Below are 18,814 nucleotides of genomic sequence, written 5' to 3'. Positions count from 1 at the left end.
ATGGAAGGTCACAATATCCAGAGGTTACTCAGCATGGATTAACTACTAGTTAATTTTTCTAAAGAGGTAGACAAGACTATACATTCAGCACATCACAAAAACAGCAATGCCATTTATGCAAAACCAGCTTACGTTCCAAACACCATTTCATAGTCCTGGAAATTGAAGACTGAACGGGGTGAGCTACAAAAAAGCAGTCATTATTCTTTTCACCAAAATGCTTTGTGTGGACGCAGGATTTGTAGGAAATGCAAAAATAAAGAACCATCCATATCATCACCAACAAACAAACAAAAAGCCATTTTAGATAAGAAAGCACCAAGTAATCATTAAATTTGTATTTACTTTTTGCAGATCCACCTTTTAAAAAGCTGTTTACTTTTAGGACTCCCCTACACCCTATTGTGCTTAACTCCTTCTCTGACTTTCATTGTTGCAGCTGTAATTGTTCAGCTTTACAAGGGAACCAAACCTCCTGGCTAGATTAGGTGCCTCAACACCTGGCATACACAATGAAAACCTTCAGTTGTCACCAGAGAACAGTCATAAGAGAGCCAGCAAAGTTCGGCTCCTAACTAGTTTCATGACAACAGAGGGTGAGCCAATTCTTTTCCTAGTGTGAATTTAGCCCTTACAGCTTGTCACACACAGTGTAAATAGTGAGGCCTTCTCTAGAACCTGAGACCAGAGTAAAGCATATCAAATCAAGGCTCTCTGGATATACAAAGCAGGAGATGTAGATCTCCTTTTACAGTAGAAATATCTCTACAACTAAGTGAAGGTGTTAGGTCATCCAGCTAGTTCTCACTTGCATCTACCTGCAAATATTTTTTCCCATTTGGACAACAGCAATTTAACACGGCAGTTGAAAGATGGGTGCTAGTTTGGGGTAAAAAAATCACCCCAAAAAACCCCAAAACCCCACATACTTCAAAAAATACAGTAGTTACATCCACTTCCAAAAATTACATCCAAATGCCAATTTTCATTTTTGCACAAGCCTTTTACACCACTCAGCTGTATGCAGACCCTAGTAGGCTTTGTGCACAAACATCACATGAAGCGTGTGCACTTCATCAAGAACAGCTCTTACCAGGCAATTGGAGGCTCTGTAGAACATAAAACCTGCACAATGGTTCTTCACAAGCAACTTGTGAAATAAAACACTGGCTGGGAATCTGTGCCAAAGATTGCAAGAGACCCGCAAGGGGAACACCAAGACAATGATCTTGACCAAAAGGAGAAACTTGAGCCTTCCTCCATCCTGCTAATGTCTTGCTATGACATATTGTTCGTAAGTTGCATGAAAAATCAGGTCACCTGAATCAAACACTCAAGTGGCAAAGTAAAAATAGTCACAGGCTGATAATGGCAAAACCAAACCAGAATGAAAACACAGCAGGTATGCGTACAAATAAAATACATACAGTACAGGGCACAAAAAAGAAGAAAGGCTGGTGTGGTGAAGGAACTGATTGCTTCGTGCACATAAAGGCATAAGAAGGGCAGGGAAACAGGAGGTTTCTAAACAGGAGAGCAGAATGCCAATTCATGACAACCCATTAAAATGCCTAGATTACATTCATAAGATATCTGGAGAGCATTTTTTTTATTTTGATGCTCAGTAAGAGCACAGTTAATATACAAAACATACTGCTGTTGGTGTTTTCAAGACAGGAAATCACTAGGGCAAAGTACTGTCAGTGAAGTCATACTTACAAAGTTAAACATTTCATAATTGCCATCTGCCATCAAAGCACAAGTGGAAGCCATTAAAGAGACTTTCTTTCCCCCTTGTTCAGATAAGCAGCAGTGAGGCATGAAACTCTAAAAAATTAGGCAGAGCTACATAACCTTGTAGTATCTCTCATACCTTGCGCTGTGTATTTATACAAAGTATTTGTCTAAATATATCTATATATTTACACGCGTGATCATAGAAGCTTAAGAGCCTGAAAGCAAGGCAAGCTCCTGTCACAAAGAAGCACATCACTTCCTACAGTCATTCTTCATAATCTCCAATATCCACAGAGCTAATCACTTACTACACTATGTTTTCTTTGTTAATAAAAAGGCAGCAGTCCAGCCCTGGAAAGGTCAGGCAGATACTGTACTTAATCACATCTCTGCTGTATTATTTGAACAGCACAGGGAATTGCAAAGCAATACAGTTTCTCATCTGACAAGCTTCAGTGTCAGTAATTATTTCGGGACTTAAAACAGCTTGTTGCTTACACACGGAGTGTGTTGTCAATCTCCAGATTAATTTAGATAATACACAAGTAAACAGTTAAAGTTTACTGTAAAGGGCGGTGCTAACATTTTTATATGTGTACACCTAATGCACTGCTAAGTGGCACAGGACTGTATAAAACACCACACACCTCTTCAGTGACATGAAAGGAGGATGGCATCAGACAGATTCTGCACTTTTTTTTCCCCACCACCCTTCAAAAAGTCCAAATCAAAAGCCATTACACTCAGACAAACGTCAGTAAACAACAATCAACAAACCCCAGTGTTGGGAGCTGGCTGGATGAGCCCAACACATGTCTATCTGCAGTACTGAAAAAATGCAGGGTGATGCAAGACAACTTCTTTTTCTTTTTGAAGATGCACAAATTCACATCAAGATCTCAACTACACACACTTCACTGTGTTCACAGTTCAGAAGATGTTGTCATATTTTCTCTACCAGAATATAATTCATGTGCAAATAACTTTCTCAATAGCAAATATCCTCTTTTCTTTCCTCCTGCCACCTGACTCTGGAGGAAACTCTCTTCCAAAGCGATGACATAAAGGCCATTCACTCCTGAAAATAAATGCACCTACCCTGTGTTCAAATTTTAATCTGCAAATTGTGGAGTCAAAGACAAATGAGTGGAGAAACATAAGTTTAGGCAAGAAATCACCAACTTGCATAAAAATAATTAGCAAAGCCAGAGAAAATAAATGGATTTTTTTTTTAATATCCATCTCATCTTTGATTTGAATGCCATTGCACAAGTTTTTATCTACTATAAAGCAACAGTTAAACAGTGGAGGGAAATTAATAGAAGCTACCATACAAGAGGCAAGAAAAAAAATGATCTCTAACAGGCATTTTGTAGGTACTTTCCAGTATTTTTCAAGGACAAAGAAAACACAGGAACAGAATGAGTCAGGGACTCCTGAAAGGATTGCAGCGTCTGAGACTGGCTGAACAAAGGTATCATCACTGGTAGGCAAACGTGAACTTTCAAAGTTGCCATGAGATCAGTATCAAAACCTCAAGGGAGAACCCCAAGTGTTATTACTAATTCTGGTTCTGCACCACATCTGCATGAAGCCTGTGTACCAACTTGTTGCCATAGTCCATTCCCTGTTACCTTCCTCAAGGTCTGTTCCAGGAAAAAGAGATGTGAGACAGGATTCCACTTTGTCAGCGTATTAGCATGTGAGCACCGAGTGATGGCTTCTTATTTTATTTGTTATTTCTCAGTAAGGATTTTTTTCCCCATATTTTTTCAACAGGCAGGATCACAAGTAACATGCATTTTGACTGATGAAATTCTCAGAACACGTGTTAAGAAAGCTCACTGTTTATGGAACAGCAAAACAACACAACCCTGGCTGAAATTTTCTCACAACTGGAATTTCCATATTTACTAAGCATGGAAACTACTGCTGGCTTCTTTTATATAATTACAGAATTCAAATGCCTTTTATAGGTCTCTCTGCAGTCTTCCATTCAAATCCCAACATGTAAGAGAAAAACATGTTGCTAAATTCAGATTAATTTTATGCACATCAAAAATGTTGGGATATTTCAAGATCATGCAATGTGCTTTACAGGAGGACAACATTATTCCACAATCAACTCAAGATGATGCTTTACAATTCTTTCTGACAACTTATGCAATCCCTGTGTACTTCATACTTGAATATTTTTCTGAAAGGATAACACCTGACTTGGTGATACTTTATGCTTCTCCCATCCTCCTTTTAGGCACAACCACAGAGAATATTTAACTGTGCATTTGACAGCTCATTTCACTTCCAGATCAGGAGAGAAAAAGGTGCCTAAAAGTATACTGCAAGTTGGAACAGCTGCTGTGGATGTAGTGACCACAAAACTGGAAAAGTCATTATCAACATTAAATAAGAAATCGTAACACACCTGAAGCAGAAAAAGCAAAGCATCTCTCTACAGCAATTCAGCTTCATCTACCACCCACATTAAAGAAACATATTGATCTGTTCATCGTATCGGGCACAGCAGCAATCTTAACCTTTGACAAACACCACTATGTTTCATTCAAAGATTTTACTGCTGTCAGGTTGTGGCAGTGGCCAAAGGAGAGACCACAGATAAGATACAACCCCAAGAACAGCTCTGGGATACATGTCCTTCTGAATATCCTTAGTGTATATAGCCTTTCATTTCTGATCTTTATGAAGCTAACACCTATCACAAGACACTAAAATATTCCACAAAAAGACAGAGCACCATCTGGTAAGCACAATACTGATTAAATGCTCCAGTAAGAACTCAAAAGAACTAAAGCAAAACTATTTTTTTGCATTCAATTCTGGAAATCTTCCCCTTTATCACATTCAAACACAAATAAAATAGAGTTATCATTCTGACTTTACAACTTCGTCATCCCTGATCAAGTGCCAAATGAAGCCCCACAGCCTCCTTCAAGGAGCAGCACCAGCACTTACAGCAGATGCTCTTAGAGCTACTGAACAGATGTCCCAGGGCAAGGCAGCAGGCACAGATGGCGTCCCTGCAAATATGTACAAACTTGGGGTTTCCATCTAGTCAAAACACTTGTGCATCTGCTTAACATTTCATGGGAGAAGGTCATAAAACCACAGGAGTTCAAGGATGGAAGCACCATTCACCTTGCATGCTGCAGCAACACTACGATGTCAGGTCTCAACTGCTGGGAAAGAAAAATAAATCATTGCCATAATAAGAATCAAGCTGTTATTGAAAAGAAGCTTCTGGAAAGTTCTGGCAGTCTGGTCAAGGTACAATTTCTTATATTTGTTTTAAAGCAATGCAAATTCAAGGAAAGTTCTGAAACCAGCCCACTTGATGTCATCAGCTAGAAAGCTTCTACACAAATTTGCCTATTTGGACACAGTTGTGTCCAGTTTTTTTCATTTCACAACAGCATCATGCCAAGCCAAATATCAGAACATGTAATGATGTTTAATGATAGAAATGGCTTCAGGCAAGACTGTGCTTTAGCATCTTTTCGGAAACACTTCTTGATGTATTCAAACACCCAATGAATCTGCCTCCATTAGCACACAGATTTCAGGATTTTCAATCTACAGAGATTCTGTGATGAATCACAGATCATTAGACTTTCGGCCTTTCACTGTTCCTTACTGCTGATTGAATCTGTGCGCACAGCGGTACACACAGCACAACGTTATTTCAGTTGTGCTGCCAAGCATCTCAGCCTGGACAGTCACAGAAAAGGAACTGAGATCTTGTTCTAACACTCCCCAGTGGAAAGCAAGTCAGGCCAGGAGCACTCACCGGGTCCGCTATCCTGCCTGTAAACTGGCAGGCACATGCCCAAGACCATCGCCATTGTCAGTGAAGGCATAGAAAGTAAAAGCAGTTTGCCTCTGAAACAAGAGAGGCATCTGACTTCAAACAAAAGTAAACACTCACCTTGCAGTTGTCACCACCATCCTCTATGGATGCAAAACTAGAACAAGCTACAGCTGTCAAGGCAAATATTTCAGTCGCTTCCACAGGCACTGTTCTTGTACCCTAGTTATGAACTGACAGAGTAAGATCCCAAGCTCTGAAGCATTACACATTGTCAGAGACTGGATTTTGAAGAAATGCTCTCACACACTCACGTGTACAGATCTAGCCCTCCATGACACAGGCATACTTACAAACCAGACAAAGCTACTTGTTACAGCTAGTTTAGATATGGGCAGGTTGAGAGGCTGCACAACAAAACCATCCATGGCAAATCCTCACTTAGGTGGCATTAAAGACTTACTACTGTGGCAGAGATTACATACTGATATCATCAAAGCTTATGAGCAAAATCAGGCTGACATCAGGTAGCACAAAAGGCATCTTGAATAGAAGGAGGATCATCTGTGACAATGAAGGTATCTTGCTGAAAAATCAGATTAGCTTTCTACAAAAGAAAATGCAAAAGCCAAACCCCACACATCCCACAAAGACTCTTACCATCAGTCACTGCATTTCAAAAGCATTCCTCCTATACAAGCAAATCCAAAATAAGCCAAAACCTAATATTAAATTCTTCCAAATCTCTTAAGCAAGAGCCTGAAAGTTCAACTTCACCGTGGTGCTAGCTTCCTAAACAGGATTCCTTCCAACATTTGTATCCTTCCATTTCAAACAAAAAGAACTAAATCCAGTCCATTAAACAACCTTATTTTTTCATTCAGAGCACTCTGAGGACAATGGGCATCATGTGACATCAGCCTAGCCTGAAGCTTTTAGCAATAAAACCCCCCATACAGATATTTTCTATGATAAACATTTTGTCTTTTGTTCTACAAGTCATCTGCATGGCAGCTGGGCATGCAAGCTGCAAGGCATTAAGCATTCATAGTGCTCAAAATATGCATTTGTGTACTTGTAACTAGGCAAAGGTCATCCAAACACAAACTTACTTTCTTCTTTGATCACATGAAGATAAAAAGTAACCCCAACTTTTGCCTGCCAGCTAAAAGACAGCTTGAGTTAGAGCTGGTATAAAGCAGCTACCATTTTCACAGCGTATGTTGTAAGGATTGACCTTAAGCATTTTTGTTTCCATTTCATATGTCTAAAAATCTCTTCACTGTGGCTGCTACCTGCCTAGTATGTGAAAAAGATCTGGTCTCTCCCCTGTTCATAGTAAACCGAGTAGGTAGTACCACATTACAGCTCAAAATAGTACTGCATCTTATGGGCTTCAGAGCCAGCATGGTCAGCAGGACACAAAGAGAGTCTCATTTGAAGTAAGGTGCAGTCATGAGTCCTTAGCTGCTAACTCTAATTTAAAATAAAAAAACCACAAACATGTATGTGTATGTCCTCATACACATGAGGACAACATATCTGTATGTCGTCATACACATGTCTGTATGTGTATGTCCTCATATACGTATAGACACAAACACCTACAAAAACCAAAATGTCTCTGCTAAAGGTAAGTATTTGTAAGAAGTGGCCAAGTAACGAGAGACATTTTATTTTGCCACAAAAAGCAGAAGCTGGTGTCACAGTAAGGGATGTAGGTTAGTGGTAACCACTCCTGAAGCAGAACCTCTTTCTTCTGCCTGGTTATTCCTACCTCATCCCCTGCATCAGATTTAGCCGTTCAGGTGCAATAAGGCACATCAATCCTATGATCTAGTCTGATAGAAGAGCAACCTGACAAAAGAAAAGAGTAATTTCTTTACGTATCACCACTCCAAAACCAAGTTACCTCACACTTACACTACCACTGTGACTCTAGCAAGAAACACAATCCATGGTTACACTCTGACTTAGTCCTTGAAGGGCTCATCCCCCACAACCCTTGACCAAAGGTTAGTTTCCCCCATGGAGCATTTTCAGTCCACAAAGGGTTTGTATCCAAGGACGTTTTGAACAGGGGCTGTTGATTTTTTTTAAGGCTGACCTGAGACTCTGAGATGACATTAGTTCAGGGATGACTGGGGGTACACAGAAGCCTGGAGCTGCCAGTGTGACCAGAGAGCCCCCAGCTGTAACCAAAACAAAGCACAGCCCCAAGTCCCTGGCCCCTTCCACCCAGCTCATCACTTCAGCAAGAACTCAACTCAGGGGATCCCCAAACCCACATTCTCTAAATATCAGATTTAAAAAAAACTAAAGAGGATAACACAGCCTTTTAAACTAATGAGGTCTGACACCTGAGTCAACTTACAATATTTGAAAACAAATTACCCTAATTGCTGTGTCCTTACAAGGTTCTTCCCTCTGATCTTGCTCTCAAATTCAATAGCTTTTATGTTATGACAGACTCCACACATTTCTGCTAGGTTCCTAGCAAAATAATCTCTTCCTTTCCACTCTCTAGGCCCAACCACATTTGCTCTCTGGATGCCTCAGTCTCACTCCTCCCCTCCATTCCTCCCTGCTGCCACCGGAGCGCTGCTAGCTCTGGACAGCCACCAGTCCTGAAAGCAGGCATTTCAACCCTCTGCCCTTTCAGAAGGCAGGACCTTGGGCAAGGCAGGCACACAGGCATCCTTATTACACACCAAACAAAACATGAATAACAGAGACATCACCCAGCCTAGTGTTCAACCAAGCAAATGACCACCTATGAATAAAGCATTGAGAAGATTTCTCTCATTGACTGGAAGCATTACATTCTTGATATAACTAGTTTAGGATATTAGTGTAAGTACAAGCCCAAATTCAGTAGACACAGCTTTCAGTAAGTTGCCTGCAGTCTAAATTTCAGACATTTTGGTGCTTTGCCTATCTCAGAGGATCATAAAACAAGCAAACAAAACTCAGCATATTGGAGAAGACTCCTGGGGGACCTACACATCCTGCTGCTGGCTGACCACAACATTTCTGCACTGTCCAAATTCAGTTTTAAAGGGTTTCAAAGTGTCAGCCATTCTGCTCCAATTGCCAACAAGGTCCAATCAATGTGTTTCAACAGCTGGTTATCAGCAGAATGTTAATGCTTCAGAGAGACAACCATTGTCAGCCTAGTGTACATAAAACACCTGCTCTCAGCAGGGAGCAGCAAGATGGAAGGTAGCACCTCAAGCAGTAAATCCTCTTTCACAATACTTAAAATCCATGGAAGATGTATAGAATATAACACTTCTGCCTCACTTTCCTCTTTAACCCCAAGAACATAAGCAGGTGGGCCCAATTCTATTTGCATTTGCATCCCTAAAGACCTTTTGGGAAGAAAAAAATTCTGGAAGAAACAAAGCTCACCTGCTTATTCCACTATGAAAAAGAAAAAAAAAAAAAGAAAAAAGTAAGCACGCAGATGCGTCGTATTTCACATCATCTCATTCAGAGGGATGGAAGTAAGCCCAGATTCTTTATATTCTCTGTACAGCTTCCCAGTTTAGCAGTTCTACCTATAAATATTAATGATGTTGTGACCTTTACCCTAAAAGAAAAAGGTTAATAGATACATTTGCAGTTTTCCCTTCCCTTTTTGAATACTGGCCACCTCAGAATCCAATGAGCATATACATATCTTGCTGAGAATAATCTAAAACATAGCATGGCATAAATCCAGTCCTTCAGGTTTACAGCTAGGGTCAGAAGACACTTAAGTAGGCTTCTTTTCATTAATTAAGTTTCAGAGTTTAATTTAACTAGCTTGTTACCCTTTTGTGTTTATAATCAAACATATTATGGCCTGGTAGCCATCCAACTGTTATTTATGAACATACAGCTTTCTATGTATTCCTCAGCAGTCTCAGGAGCTGTTCACAGTGTCACTAGTGGGAAGTATTCAACAGCATACTACACTGCCATGTCTGTTACCCCTCCCCACTCAAAACTGACTTACTAAGAATAAAAATCTTTCACTATAAGCCTGACACATTTATCAGAATCCCCCCAAATACTTGTGTCAGCACAGCTTATCGTTACAAAGTGAAAGGCCAAATTCTCTACTCTATCCATCCCATTCACCATAGCACTGCAGTTAGCCAAATATTTGGCAGGGCATAAACTTTCTGAGCATCAGGTCCTAGAAATAATATATAAGCATTAAAAAAAAATTAAAAAATAAAAAAGTCTAGGTAAAAAAAAGTTTTTAGTGCTCCCTGTAAGAAAATCTTAGAAACCTTAACTTTATGATTGACTTCCTAGGTCTGTCATGTTGGGATCTCTCATTTTGAAAGACTCTTTAAAAAGAATGACAACACATGGATAGAAAGCTAATACTAATAAACACGAAAAAAGCAGAGAAGACAGAGGACACGCACAAAATAGTAGGGAGGAATCAGAATAAGCAACTTAGCATTTTACAAAACAGTTTTTCATCTTGCCTCTTTAGTAACCAGTAAGAGTAACAAAAGAAACAATGACTTCTTTGGGAAGGCAAGGCAGTGCAGGGAAACACCACACAAGACTCTGGGACCTTGAAAAATGCACATAAGGAGACCTTGAGGAGAAGATCAATAAGGGTATTATCCCATTCCTTTATGGGTAATGGCCCCTCTGCTTACTAGGTTAGTTTTGCATGTTCTGCATTACAATGTCCAATTTCTCTGCTTTTCACAAAAATAAACCAATGGTTAACAAGAAAATCTTTCTTTGTGGGGCAGCTTGTTACAGAGCAAGTAAATACTCAGCAGGTTAATTTCAGAAAGTCAAAGGGAATTTTGGCTGATGAAATATGAGAAAACTTGATCCAGAGTTATTACCTCCCACATAATGACCAGATGACAGCTTAGCAGCCAGCTGCTGCTTTAAGTGTAATATACTACAAAGATTGTATTTCCTCTTACTTCCTTTCACATAAGTACCAGAATCCTGGGTAATGTGTACTTGTACTACTCATCTGATCTAAAGAGGTTTGGATTTGTATATTAGGAGGAAAAAAAGAAAAAAAAAAAAAATCATTCTTGACTAAATAGTTCCTGATACCTCAGGCCTATAATGTTTAGACAGGAGTAGTGGTTCAATGGTGGCTACCTCCAAAAAAATCCCCAGTAATTACAAGGTAATTACCGAAATCTCGGGCAATCAATTATTTGAACCTGTTATAAGCTAGTCAGTGGGGTGGCCTTGCCAAAAGAATGCTCACCACTTTTCCAGGTGCCTTACCCATAGTTTCCAAGCACCAAAACCTTTAGAATGCATTCAAAGTGCACAAACCCTTTCCTTCCCCACTCACTGCCATCCACTATTTTTATAAAGTGCAGGAAGAGTTCATAGCTTGGACTGTGGGGGAGGTGAGGGAAGAACAAATTTCACATCAACAAGAAAAAATATTTCAGCAGCCAGTTGCTTTTAAGCTTCAGTCATCAAGTCAGCTCCTTTGGTGTGAGCCAGTATGTCAAGGAACACTGGAGTGGGTACCTGAATATCCTTGACAGATTTCTCCAGATGCTGATCTTGACCAGCAGTTGGAAGGAATCATCAATATACCTCCAATTCAGTGAACAAACTTAACAAAGGCAATTCTAACTCCTCCTAATTTGCATTCTTAGGCCTTGGACCATGCAAGGCCAGAGCATGTAAGGAGCAGGCAGACAAGTTTGCATGAAACTATTAAAGATTCATCATGGGTAGGAATTTAAATATCTTGATGGGTTTTTCCAAGTGTCATGGTAGTCTGAAGGAATCAAGGGTTGTGAACAAAATAGCTCAAAAGATCTTCTAGGAAGAACTAGCTAGAATAATTCTCCAATAAAGAAAACAATTTCTATATTCTGTATTCCCCAATATCATGTTTGTCCATCCTGTATTACATTTTGTTATCCATAACTTGGAAAATAAACACAATCTTCATATTTACCATTGTCTTCCAGATAACCATGTATATAGTCTGCATACTATCAGACTGTTCAATTAGACTTAATCTGTGTTAATTAAGTATTAAAATACAGCTTGGAAAATGGAAAGCATTTGGATCATGAAAACAAAGTCTTTATCATCATTAAGCTGATTCAACAAGATAAAATATTAACAAAGATGTATTTATCATCTTTGTAGTATAAATCCTGTCTATAAAACGATGATACAAATTAACAGCAAATCTCTAATTGTTGTGAAATATCCATTTAGTATAACAAAGCAGCATTATCTGAATTACTGACTTCAAGGAAATTTGTATTCATCTTATTTTAGTAGCTTTTCTATTTTATTTTTGTTTGTTATTCATGAAGATTCAAGTTCCATTTACCTACGTACTTCTACAATACCCTACAAATCTTCATGTCAGAGACACACGCTATAAATGAAAAGTAAACTCCTGCTAAAACTTACTAGTGCAATTAAAACATAAACTTGGCATTCAATGTATTACCACCTTGTAAGCTTTTGCTTTTATCTTATGTTGATCATATCCACCACACACAAAGCCAAACTGGCTTTGGAATCAGTTATGCTGTTCCACTGGCATATGTAAGATAGCATATATGTGCAGGTGCATATGTACACACACCCCTTTTTGGATTTTGCCAAGTGCACGTGTGTACTTGTCCCTACATGTGACAGTGTTCCTCTGTCAATGGCTCTCCTCAATGTTCTCTCCCCCACACACACCAAAAAAAAAAGTCCCTTAACATGGCAAGCTGAACTGGTTAACCATGACTTCAGAGAGCTGGAAGAGCTTGAGGGAATTCAAAAGTAATAGCAAAAGGAATGATAGAGCAAGAGAAGGAAAACAGAGACAGTTGGAGCGAGGAATCCTTGGGTAATGTAAAACAATATTCTTATATATTAAGATAATGGCCTGGAAAATGAAAGGAGGAATAAGATAAAAGAAAGGAACTGATAAGAAAATAGAGGTGACAGGAAAGTATGAAGATAGAATAAGGAAGTAGCTTCCCTTCCCTAGCCTTGTCTGGATTATCTCTGCTGTTGCCCTGGCAAATGCTATTACTGAAGATTCAGCTATAAAGAAGCCTTCTCCTTCATATACTTTTTCAACAAAAAGTAAGAACATTGGGCTGACAGTTGGGTATCCTGTACACAATTAACAAAATTAAATACCAATAGGAAATTTTTTTCCTAAAAGAAATGCTACAGAATGACTGGTATTAGATTTTAAATGGAATCAAATAACATCCTATGATTTATGTTACAACAGAAAGTTAGACTAGATAATAAGGTCCTTCAAGCCCTAAGAATTTATGAAACAAGTTACAAGTAGGAGACTATGTAATGCAACACACACTTTGAAACATCAAAATGTCATTGGAATTGTACTATGAGCCATAACACACGGTACACTTTTTGTTTTTAATAAACTCATGCCTGCCACTATAATAGATAATAAGAGACCTCTTTTTTTCCCTCCTACACTAACAACAACAAGCACCAAGAAAAGAAAAAACCCACAGAAAAAGCACATATAAATTAATATACTTCATTTGTGCCAGGAAGAAAGCATACACATCACCATATAGAAACACAAGCAGCTTAATTGCTGAATCTCAAAAAACAAAACATTATTTCAAAATGCTATAAATTTTGGTGAAGGAGGAAACAAGCAAGTTTGACTTTTATGGGAAAGCAAACTCCAAAGGACGTATAGGCTAGTAAAGGAAATTCCATTATAAGGTTTATAACTTCCAAAGTGCATAGTGTCTACGTTACATTAGCTTTAATCTTTCTGTTTAAGTTCATTTAAGTTATTTTACAGACCAGGATACATAAATAATGCATTCCTCCTATAACAAAAAACAACTAGCAAGAGGCAGTGAATTGCAAACTACGAAGAAAGGCTTTAACTTACATGGCAGGTATTACATCTACCATTTCAACATGTTGTCAAGAGGGACCACTGAGGGCTCAGTATCTTTTCTGTTGCTACTGCTGCAAGAGAGAAACAATTTCCTCTTACCTGTGCTCTAACTCTCGGATGGACAGTATCACTCCAGAAGTTGATGCCTTCTGTTGCAGGGTGGCCAGGAACGTGAACTCACTTTTATTCCGGAAGAGCTGAATTAACTTCTCACTCACATGGGGCGCTGCATGGATCTCTCTTTCTATATCTAAGAATTATATTTTCAAAAAAAAAAGAAAAGAAATAACATTCCAGTAAAAATGCTAAGTCAGAGAGATTCAGATTACATTTTTCATTTTCCCATCAATGTTTTTCAGTTTTGAGAGTCATCTACCATGCTCCACCACTGCATTTGTTCAATGAAAAAACCCAAATGCCATCTCTGTCAGCATGCCCACTTGTCACTTTGACAAGTTCACAACTGGTCAGCTACTGATTTTCTGACAGCATTTTTAACGGGATGCTGAGCTATTTGTGTCTGCTGTGAGCAGATTAAGTTGCTGTAAATAAGGTGTGCTGCAGCCAGATAAATAGGCTCCTAAATTCTGAGAAATCTCAGGCACTGCCTCTCCCAACACAATTCACCAAGCTCCAATTTCAGTTTTTACCACTGACTCCGTTACCACCTCTCCATCGTACATCAGAGGAAACCTGTCCTCGCACTGTGTAAGGCAGAGATGTATTATTGCTAATAATGCTATATGGCTGTGCTTCTGCCCAAGAAATAAATACAAGACATGCTTGCAATCCACTATCGTTTCAGGGATTTCTCAGTTTAAACAAGCAAAGCGTGACAGCTCATACAGTATTTATTAAACTCCAGTCTGACCAGGCCAATCCCAAAATATTTTAGTCTCCTGCTGATGGCCAAGCAGCAGCACGCCTCCTCATATTTGATCTTCTAAGATTCAAATGTGCCATCTCCCACCACACTCATTTTTATCTCATCCTTTTATTCACAACGTATCATCACTCTGAAAGAAGATTAATGACAAAAGGGAGAAATGGTGGCATTTCACCTTCCCACCCCTTGCCATGTCTCTCACGCTGAGCCTTTGTCACACATTTGCAAGACCTGTGCCACTTGCGGTTCCTGGATGTCACAACCAATTAGAAGCCCAGTGCGCTTCCTTCCGAAAGGTTTACTTTGAAGCCAGAAATGCCAGCACAAATTCTCAGCTGGTAAAAAAAACCCCACATAACCCTACTGAATCCTGAGAATTTGGCCGAGCTGAATGCTGTAACACAAAGGGGTGATGAGATTTACAATTCAGAATTCCACTGCAGGGAAGACAAAAAAAAAAAAAAAAAGTCACACACAAAAAACAAACCCAACACTGTGTCATTAAATGAGGCTTTGCAGACAGAAAGAGAAGCTGGCTTGAAAAACAACCTGAATCTCAGAAACACAACTACTGAGGGAGTGCCGTGAACTGAAACTAAACTCCAAGTAAAAAGTATTCAAGCATGTTTTGTAATTGGGTGTCTCAATTTTTCCTGTGCAGCTTAAAGCACTCCAAATAAGCCTACACACTCAGAATGTCTAACACACTTGCACTCTGAAAAGTTCACATCTGAAAAGTACTGCAAATTAGACATCAAAAATCACTAGTTATCATTTTAAAATCTTTGCCAGAGGCTCAAATTCACCTGATAAATATAATGCCCACTTCACAGCATCAAACTATTTGTCTGTCCAATGCAACTTTTATCATAGCAGAGGATAAAGCTTCAAAGAACAGAAATCGTTTCCACTGCCATCAAAAAGGGGAATGATGGATAAAAAAATCCAGCACAGAAAACCAGATTTTGACTTTATATATAAAGATTTTGTTATCTGTACCATTATCTTCACCTAGCAGGTGTTATTACTCGTTATAAATACTATCCAGTATTCTAAATAAAAAAAAAAAAGCTGAGGATGAGACACAAACCTGTGTCCCCCATATACCAGGAAGTCCTCCAATACCCCCTTTGCTACCTACACAGTGTACTAGTACTAAGTTCCAAGGCACAAGGAAAACTCAGGGATAAGACGTCTGAGAGAGGACAGTTGAAGAAAGTTTTCCTTGTATTCAAGGTTAAAAACCTTAGGATATTACAGGTCTTTTTTTTCTTACCTAAAGGTGTCACAATTGCCAGAATAAAATAAAACTTCTTACCAAACTTTTCAAAAATTCTTTCACATGAAAGCATAGGCAGTGCTGTCAGTGAATCACATTATGTAAAAACTCCAGTCAAGGCTTGCAAAGCCCAACATTTTCTCATTATAGGGAGGCCTGAGTATAAAGCCACATCCCGCCATCTTTTCCCCAAAACTTAGACACAAAGACAGGATTCTTGAGTTGGAATCATGAATTTACAGACACATTTTGAAACACTGTGCTATACTCTACCACAGCAAACACACGTGACCCTGTTTGTTCCCTGTTGATTAAAATCAGTATAAGCCACGGATAACAACATTATAAAATTCCAGAATGCTGGGTTCTAGACAACAAACAGCACTTACATACTGCTCTGCAACATCTTTCTAGTGCATGTAAATCATATAAAGGGCATTATATAACTAGGGCTTTAAAGTTTAATACGCTTCTAAGAACAGTGCTATTTATTTGGAGTAGGTCTATTCATTCCCAGTGCCCAGGAACACCCCCTGCCACTAGGCAACTACAAATGTACAGAAGTGCAGAAGCGTCTACAGAAATGCAGTTCTTCATAAGAAACCCTCAGTAACTCCAGCAAGGGGAGGTTTCCCAGCAATTTCACGGTGAGACCCAACAGCCGGCAACTAGACTCCTAAGCTGAGGAGCCCACCGAGGCCCCTGAGTATCCAGGGGACACAGAACCTGGCGTTGCGAGATGATAAACCTGTCAGGATGCAGAGCACAGCCCTAGGCTCGCAACCTGGGGCCCCACGGCTGGGAAGGAGATGCACGAGGCCTTGCTGAGAGCATGGCCCAGCAGGCACTGCACCACCCCAGCTCCTGTACAGCTCTCCTGCACCCCTCTGGCAGTGCCCATCCCACATGACATGTCATCCGTGTTTTGCTCAATTTCTGCAGAAAGTACCACACAAACGAACTGGGAGTACAATCCCCTTAGAATAAGAGCTTTCTATTTTCAGGTTGATTTTCACACATCAAAAAAAAAAAAAAAAATGGAGAATACATACACCCCCTCACCACAGGTGCCTGAAAGGGAAAATACTTTTTATGCTCTCTATAAAAATAACTGTCTGCTCGTAATGAAATGTCGTATTTCCTACATAATATAGAACAATATAGGTTTATACAATAATCTTCAGTGAGACATCACTTCATGCTTGAATGATAATGCAATCCCAGCAAAATAAATAAATAAACAAACATACATAGATATGACTTTCACATGCCCTTCTATGTGATTATATTTCCTTAATTTGAAATACTGGCTGTCTGGAGGGTTGTGTGTTTTTTTTAAATATATCAGCGTGTTTCTAAAATAAAACAAGCAAAAAAGCAAGCATACAGAGAGTTATTTTGAAGTACAACAGATACAAATCATCTCAGAGCAACATCAAGTAAAGGTAGCTTTCTACCTTCAGCAAAACAGAGAAGCAAAAGACACATCTATGTCAGAAAGAAAGAATATTTGTTGCTTGATTTTAATTCTTTGTTTTTAAGCCTCAGGTCCATGGAAGAAGTGCAAAACACAAAGCAATGGTGCAGCTTGCCAGGACAAGGCACAAAGCTGCCCCAGGGCAGGTTCAGATTAGATGTTAAGAGAAAGTTCTTCACTGAAAGAGTTGTCAGGGTCTGGAACAGGCTGCCCAGGGAGTGGGTTGCGTCACCATCCCTGGATGTGTTTAAAAAGAAAAGGGTAGATCAGGTACTTTGAGATATGGTTTAGCACAGGAAAGGAACAGTTGGACTCGATCTTAAAGGTCTTTTCCAACCTTGTAATTCTGTGACAACCAAATCCATTGAGCGCTTGTCATCCCATGTTTCCCCCAGCACTTCCTCCCCAATTCCCAGGGACACCACCTCACCTTCTCCTGGCTGTCTTGTCCCATGGGAGCCCATTCAGCCCCTCATCAGCCCAACCCTATCAAGCCAAAAGGAGCTACAAGAGGAACAGGCCAGGGCTATGCTCACACAAGGAATCGACAGATGTGGCACAAGCCTGGCCAGGATCTGCAAAGGAAGACCACAGCAACCTGCTTAGCCACAGCAAGCTTTTACACACTCAGCCTCCTTGATCAATCTCACCTGCAACTCAATACTTTATCCACGCTCATCACCTTCAAAGTAAGTCTCAAGTTTTTCTTTTAACATGGGTTTGTTTTCATTTTCTAACACCAGTCCAGATGAAAGGTAATGCTGCTCTGGGGCCACTGATGTCAGGGCAAGCTTTGCATTCCCCATGGGAAATGTACAGGTGGAGCGGTACACACCCCACGCGACAAATGTAATTAAGGCAGTAACTCAGGATTGGATCAGTCCTTCCAAACCTGATTTAGGCCTTCAGGTCACATCTTCCTGTGTGAATCCACTGCTCTACACATAACGAGCTATGACAATTAAAAACTGAAACATCAGGCTTTTGCCACTTGTAGTCCAGATAATATGGGAGACCTCAAAAACGTTAAAGGGAGAAGTTGGCTTCAGCTCCACTAGAAACAGCATAAGAAAATTACCACTGCACAGAAGCAGACAAAATGAGTGAGAGGAGAGAAAAGAATAGTGCTAGACAAACATGCAGAGTTTTTGCCAAATTTACTTTGATGACAGTGTCAATAATCCATGGCACAAAGGGAAGTGCATGACCATTTGGGCTGGAATTTTAAGCAATGGAAAACATGCACCAGCACCACTATCCAAATCCATCAGGGAAATCATTTTCCTTTAATAGATGTTTCCATTAGAGAAAAATGATAAAATTCAGTTCTAAATCAACTCATGTTTTGTGAAGCAACAACATGTTTCACCATTCACTAGTCTGCTTGAATACCTTTTCCCTTTGACTTCCTTCCTTTGGTAAGGAACCTACTGCAAAGCACATTGTTTTATTGGTAACTTCATCTTAAAGCTATTTGTTTCAACACACTTTCAGGAGAACCTTTGCACGGTCACTTTGGACAAGTGAGTAGAATTTAACTGTGCAATAACAGAGAATCTGGGTTGCAGCTACAACAATCAAAGAATCAAATATTGCAGCATATTGGCTTTTACCTTGCTTTGGGCAAAATCCAATAAAATAGAAACCTCTACTAAAAACTAAGTAAAAAGAAACCAAAAAACCCCACACAGTGCCCCATT

General features: G+C 39.6%; 1 protein-coding gene across 1 annotated transcript in view; it reads right to left on the bottom strand.

Annotated features, from left to right (window-relative positions):
- Positions 1-18,814, bottom strand: part of NELL1 (neural EGFL like 1) — a gene marked incomplete at both ends in the record, with an annotated part of 287,941 nt that overhangs the window by 249,106 nt on the left and 20,021 nt on the right. Inside the window, one exon of the mRNA XM_084263433.1 lies at positions 13,572-13,722. Coding sequence (XP_084119559.1) covers positions 13,572-13,722 — 151 coding nt within the window. The remainder of the gene's footprint in view (positions 1-13,571; positions 13,723-18,814) is intronic.

The sequence above is a fragment of the Gallinula chloropus genome (genome assembly GCF_964237585.1).
Source record: "Gallinula chloropus genome assembly, chromosome: 4".
NCBI classification, from domain to species: Eukaryota; Metazoa; Chordata; class Aves; order Gruiformes; family Rallidae; genus Gallinula; species Gallinula chloropus.
The sequence above is the reverse complement of the archived record's forward strand: the minus strand, read 5'-3'. Positions and strand labels throughout refer to the sequence as shown.